Genomic DNA, 6,652 nt, shown 5'->3' on the forward strand with positions numbered 1-6,652 from the left:
GTGAGTAGTAACACAGTACAGGTCAATGCTGCCCCCCAGAGGTCAAACTGCAAGAGTGCCATTTATCCAAAACCAAAGATATTCAAATTTAGTTGACGCTCAACATTTCTTTAGTTATTTTATTATTCTAAATGATTTAACTGATGAATCATTTATCAACATTTATGACCATTTTCTTTGGATCCATTTATCGAAATAATCAACATCATCATATATTGTTTTAACACTATTTTATAGCGCATTTCTGTGACTTGTCTGTTCAATTCCAAATGCCTAAATAAGTATCTGTGTAACTTACAACACACAGCACAACAAGTTGCCAAATAAAGATGACAGAACGCAGGGCCAGGATTATGGGGCTTGAACCAGCCAAGAGGAATTTCTATATATGCACATTTACCCTACTGCTCACAATGATCTAACTAGAAGCAGGACATAAGGATACAGGCATGCAACAATATACAATATTTACCCAAGCAGCATAAAATTGAAATTAAACTTATGGACAAAACATGGTTAAAGTGCAAATGTTCATTATTACAGTGCGCAAGACGACAAAACATTATTACAGTTCTGAGTCTTAAGTCGTCTCAGAGGCTTCACTGGAACTTACTTTTGGTTTCATGAGGGGGAGCACCGGGGTTTTGGAAGGAGGAGACAGCAAGCTGGAGTATGGGTGCAGAACCAGGGTGATTGTCTGATGACAAGTGGAGAGGGTGAGGGTGTGGAGGGTGGGAGAGAGCGAGAAAGAAGTGATTTAGTGGATAGCTCACTCAAATTACAACATGACCTGAATGAATGAATGCATGTACAGTGCATAATCCGGAAAGTATTCACAGCGCTTCCCTTTTTCCACATTTTGTTATGTTACAGCCTTATTAAAATTCCTCAAAAACAGTACCCTATAAAGACAACTTGAAAGAAGTTTCTTTGAAATCTTTGCAAATTTATTCATTGGGACCTTTGATGCTGCAGAAATGTTTCCGTACCCTTCCCCAGATCTGTGGATCGATACAATGTTTTGGAGGTCTACAGACAATTCCTTAGACTTCATAGTTTAGTTTGTGCTCTGACATGCACTGTTAACTGTGGGACCTTCTAGGTGCTTGCCTCTACAAATCATGTCCAATCAACTGAATTTACCACAGATGGACTCCAATGAAGTTGTAGAAACATATCAAGGATGAGCGGAAACAGGATGCACCTGAGCTCAATTTTGAGTGTCGTGGCAAAGGCTGTGAAAACTTATTTACATGTGCTTTTTTCCCCCATTTTTTAAATTTTTTATAAATTTGCAAGATTTCAAACAAACTTCTTTCACGTTTTCATTGTGTGGTATTGTTTGTAGAATTTTGAGGAAAATAATGAATTTCATCCATTTTGGAATAAGGCTGTAACATAACAAAATGTGGAAAAAGTTAAGCGCTGTGAATACTATCCGGACGCACTGTATGCTGTAGTTTCAGCTCATTTACATAACAGCATTCAAACCAGGCATGTTCACAAGGCTGGTAAATCTGCCCATCAGGAGTTGGGCAAAACAAAATGGGTGGATGGTAATAATCACATTCAGCAAAGCATAAGACATAAGAAAAAGGCAAGTGGGTCAAACAGCACAGAGGGTGACATGTGGGTTGTACCCACAAGAGGGCAGTGAAGGATCAGGTGCTGATAATAGAGGACAAAGACATCTGGGGTGCTTTTCTAGTGGTTTCCAAAATGAACCACAGACATAAATGTTTCAATGAGATAAACATTCATGTCAACATTATTTCTTAAAGGTGATTACAGTCAAATGTTTGATTCTCTCCACAGATAGATCTTCCCATAGGTAGTATGAACAGCTGCTTGACTACAAAACTGCATGTGGAGGAAAATAAGCCTTGAATTTCACTGACAAACTACTGTCCAAGTAAGGCCTGTGGATTACTTTGCATGGGATGCTATAACATGAACATTTAGAGAAAATCTGTTTTGGAAGCCTGGTCATGCTATTATGTAATTACAAAATGTCTTGGGAAAATCTCATGACATTCCAAGGGAAATGGATCTGCCTGGGACTGTAACAATTATTTCAGGTTAAAATGTCTATGAAGATTCTCAGTCATCCAGGTCATAGTTATCCAACGAAGGTTAAAGTCAAGGGCAACTGGACTTGGTTGAAGATACTGGAAGACGTTTCGTCCCTCATCCAAAGGACTTCTTCAGTTTTGACTGACTGGCAGGGAAACTCAGCTATTTAACCTCAGTGGTGTCGTTGTCCCGGGTCATCGATACCGCTGGTTCGTTAGTGTTCCTTGTTGCTGTGACGACAGTCGTTACAGTCGTTAAGACTACCTGTGGCCAAGACTGAACGACCATCGTTGGTATCTTCACCTGAGGCCAATAGGTTACGTTTTGTTACGTTTCGTTACAGCAACCAGGAACACTAACGAACCAGCGGTATCGATGACCCGGGCCAACGACCCCACTGAGGTTAAATAGCTGAGTTTCCCTGCCAGTCAGTCAGAACTGAAGAAGTCCTTTGGATGAGGGACGAAACGTCTTCCAGTATCTTCAACCAAGTCCAGTTGCCCTTGACTTTAACCTTCGTTGGATTCAGGTTAAAATGTTTCTTTTTTTAAGTTACTGGACACTAAATGTGCATTATGAATTTTTACAGGCCAAATTTCTACATTTATTATTTACATATTACATTTTGTGTTTGGTTTTTGTGCGAATTAAACAAACAAGATCTAACTTGTTAATTACACATCTTAAGATGTGCTGAGATTTGTTCCCATTGGACATTGGTCTTCTTATCTAACTATCTGCCAGAAAGTTAAAATACGTTTAACTATTCCTTTAAAATGGAATTGACTATTAAAATTTGTTTATTGCTGGATCACAAAAGGCATGAGCAGGCCACAAATATAGTCTGTAGTTGGTTTACAATATGCAATAGCTAGAAGGTGCATTATGGTCAGGTGTAGAAAAAGGTTAAATGGACTATTAAATGAGAGATGGAAAACAATCTTATCTCACGTAAAATATAGTGCTGGGTGAGTAATCATACTGTCACCTAACACCACCACCAACAACAACTAACAAAGAACTCTACTGGAGCAAATGTGCTAGAGCTGAGATTCACTTACTGTATAATCCACTGTCAAACTGGTAAGATATTAAATGGCAAAGGTGAGTATGTTCTAGGAAAGTATAATGTTAGACTGAGCCCTGACTAAAACTTTAGTGCATCTCTGCATTTCCCACTATGTTCTATATTTACATCAATCCATTTAGAGCAGATCAGTTTCTGCCAATTCCAAAATAAAAGACTGCTTGTACTTTTCTAACTGTTGAACATCGAAGCACATGGTGAGCACATTTGCTCAGACAGTAATAGGTCACAAGGGTAGTAGCGACAAAAAAAAAAAAAAGGGGGAGCATCACTACATGAACTATGTTCTTCATTACAATCTTATGATACTAGTTAAGGTACTCAAGTCATTCACAGTTGATTATTTAATTTAGAGAAGCATGCACATTTACAGATGCCAGTGTGAGGAGAGAAAAAAAACAACTATGGCAGACTGAATCAGACTAAATGTTCCTAAGCAGCATAAAGTACCTTTGTATCTGTTTTTGCATCTTTGTGTCTGTAAAGCACTTTGAATGACTGTAGTGTTTGGAAGGTGCTATATAAATAAATTTACCTTGCCTTGCCTAAGCATTTCTAATGTTCTATCTTGTAAGCAAATGACCTCCACACGTTTTTTTCTGATGTTTTAAAAATTAACTAATGTTGCACCGTGTCACTGTTTGCCTTAGGGTAACGTTGTTGTGAGAGGGAGTAAAATCTCTTACTGGTGACAGGGGCAGCGTTGTTTGGAGTGTCAGCCCTCAGGTACTGTGTGGTCTGGGTGGACGGCTGAGACAGGCCCTGCGAGCTTCCACTGTCACTCACACTGAAAGACATAGAGAGGGCGAACACGGAGAAGTTATCAAGCGCACTTAAGACTGGGTTGCAACAGCAATTGGTAAATCCATTACTATGTTTGTGGGTTGTACTTCTTATGTTCTTAGTAACTACAAGCTAGTTTCATAACAGAGATTTATTAAAATCAGGTCGTGCATCATTAAAAGATCTGAAAATACCATTAATCAAAACTATGTTAACACTAACTCACTGCAGCATCATAACTTCCCAACAGTTTTCAGAGGCCAAACAACGTACAACATGAAACTTAACTGCTGGCAATTCTTTGCAAATGTAGGTAAGACTGAGTTTTGTCAGGTGGTTCAATGAGAACATTTACACCTGGCATTTAGTAGGTTAAATATTTAATAACAACTAGTCCCTACTACTAGTCTCTACTCTCTTGTGTGTGGTGCAACAAATTTAATGCATGTGTAAATATCCACGTCCTTAATACTAATGTTATAACAAGGCTAACTTTGCTATTACAGACTGCTTGTACATCCAGCTCCTGCTCTCGGCATTCTTAACTACATTACAGACCAACTTAAAAATACTAGGGCTGAAATGTTTTAGATTTTCATTATCCACAAACCAAACGATTATTTTCTTGATTAATCATTGTGTCTCTTTTGTTTAATCCTTTCCAAAGCCGAAGAGTAAAAAAGAAATGTTGTGGTTTTACAGGGTGCCTGTTTTCCCCTGTATCGATATCTGACACCCTGCATAGCTGCCTACAGCCATCTGGAATGGAGATAACAGAAACTGAGCAACAAGCACAGGATTCAACTTGATATAATCCTTTCTGTTAAGATGACCTATTTTTGTTGGTCTTTGAACAGCAGTATACTGCAGAAAACACAAGAATAACTTTTTCAGGTGACAGATCAAAGGCAGTAAATCTGATGCTGCTGTGTGCAGATTTTCATCAGTTTCAATATAGTAGGTGTACTTTGCTTAGCTGATATAAGACAATCACTATGGTCTGTCTGGATCTGGGACAAACTAAAGAGACAAACCTGTCCTCCATCTCCACTCTCTTCATGCTGTGCAGGTGCAGTATGGCCAGGATGATGGCCACGAGGAAGATGACAATACAGCAGACGCTCACGCTTATATAGAACACCTGGGTGGAGGTGGTGGGGGTGGACACACCATCTACTGATGAAAACAAGCCACACATTAACAATCACACACAGCAAAGACAAAATTCTTCAAAAGCGATTGCTATTATGAAAGAATCAGAACAAAAATACGAAGTAAGACACTGAGATAAAGACATGAGTGAGAAGGGGAGAAGCTCTAAGGGCTCCACCACTTAGGCTTAATGGAGGCCTGAAATAATAGAGTGTGTGGCCAGGATCCAGTGTCTGAGAGCTTTTCTCATCACCTCTCTAAAAGCCTCTGAAGGCCCCAGGTTCCTTGGACCTACCCAGGCAGAAGGGAGACAACCTTAAAGAGTCTGAATAAATCCCACTGGAAGAGGACAACCACTCCAGGGGATGGGGGCTGAGAGAGTGCACTTCAATAGGAGAAAGAATCCTTCTCTTTGGCTCTGAAATCATACGACTTGGTTATGGAAAGTTTGACTAATGTGCACTCCTATAGAGAGAGCCTCCATCCTATCAGGATGATGGCACCTATGATAGACAATACATGGAGCTGCTAGACAGGGATAAGTAGAGCATGATGTGGAGGTGAGATTACTTACAGTCAGGCCGTGGAAGAGTGTTATTGTTGAGAGGAATGGGAATCTTTGGGTCAGCTTCTATTCCTGTTCACAAAGGAAGAAGGAAATGGAATTATACCAACTCCAGTGTCAAACTTCATTCACATATCTACGATATTCAGTGCAGTATGTAATACTGAAAGGAAAAAACAAAACAAGCTCCTGTATTTAATGACACTAATGCACTAGGTCGAAATAGTAATTTCTCATCACACAGACCCAGGAAATAAAGAGACGTGGATTTCCACCACATCTCATGAAGTCTAAAACAAAGAAGACCGACGTTACATTAAAAAGCCACAGCTAAGTGCGAGATATCATTTTTGCATACAACATGACAACACAATAAACGCGGTTGAAGGATGAAGTCAAAATGGTGTACGGCAACACTTCAATTAGTAGCCGGGACTTTCACTCAACCTGCATAGATTTAGAACCAGGGCCTTTAATTCCTTACTCAGCGAAGAGCGGAAAATAAATTGTTCATTCAAATCAGTGTTATTATTACTTGTATACAAATTAGGTTATCAAATAGGGCTGGGCGATATGGCCTAAAAATAAAATCTCTGATTTTATTTTTTTTAATTCAATTTACGATTTTTTCCGATTTCCCCCCTACTTAAGGAAAGCAATAAGTACAAACGACAGACTACTTAAAGCAAATTTTGCTTTTATTTAATCAAAAGCAAGACAAATGTAACCCCCATTTCTGGGATGAAGTAGCACCATTTTCTAAAGCATTAACAATATATTAAAATCTGAGGAAAACTAGACAGTGACATTTTTCATTGTGTCTAGCCCAAACAATGCAACAACATACAGGGATACATGACATGAACATGCACATCTTACTCTTAGCAGAATTAAATTTTTCAAACCAAAAACAAAAAATATTCTCTTTTATTGCACTTTGCATAGAATTTTAAATAACAACCTAAAGAGGCAACACCTCTGTCTTGGGTAAA

The 6,652-nt window shown here is 38.9% G+C and overlaps 1 protein-coding gene across 3 annotated transcripts in view; it reads right to left on the minus strand.

Moving 5' to 3' along the window:
- The window catches only part of ryk (receptor like tyrosine kinase), a 51,648-nt gene that overhangs the window by 23,117 nt on the left and 21,879 nt on the right, over positions 1 to 6,652 (minus strand). For 2 of the 3 annotated variants that reach the window (XM_046049026.1, XM_046049024.1), the window contains exons 5-8: positions 5,670 to 5,732; positions 4,978 to 5,119; positions 3,847 to 3,947; positions 614 to 697 (exon numbers count right to left, since the gene is read on the minus strand). In XM_046049026.1, coding sequence (XP_045904982.1) covers positions 614 to 697; positions 3,847 to 3,947; positions 4,978 to 5,119; positions 5,670 to 5,732 — 390 coding nt within the window. The remainder of the gene's footprint in view (positions 1 to 613; positions 698 to 3,846; positions 3,948 to 4,977; positions 5,120 to 5,669; positions 5,733 to 6,652) is intronic. The other variant, XM_046049025.1, reaches the window with a different exon arrangement.

Source organism: Micropterus dolomieu, linkage group LG05, assembly GCF_021292245.1.
Source record: "Micropterus dolomieu isolate WLL.071019.BEF.003 ecotype Adirondacks linkage group LG05, ASM2129224v1, whole genome shotgun sequence".
NCBI lineage: Eukaryota > Metazoa > Chordata > Actinopteri > Centrarchiformes > Centrarchidae > Micropterus > Micropterus dolomieu.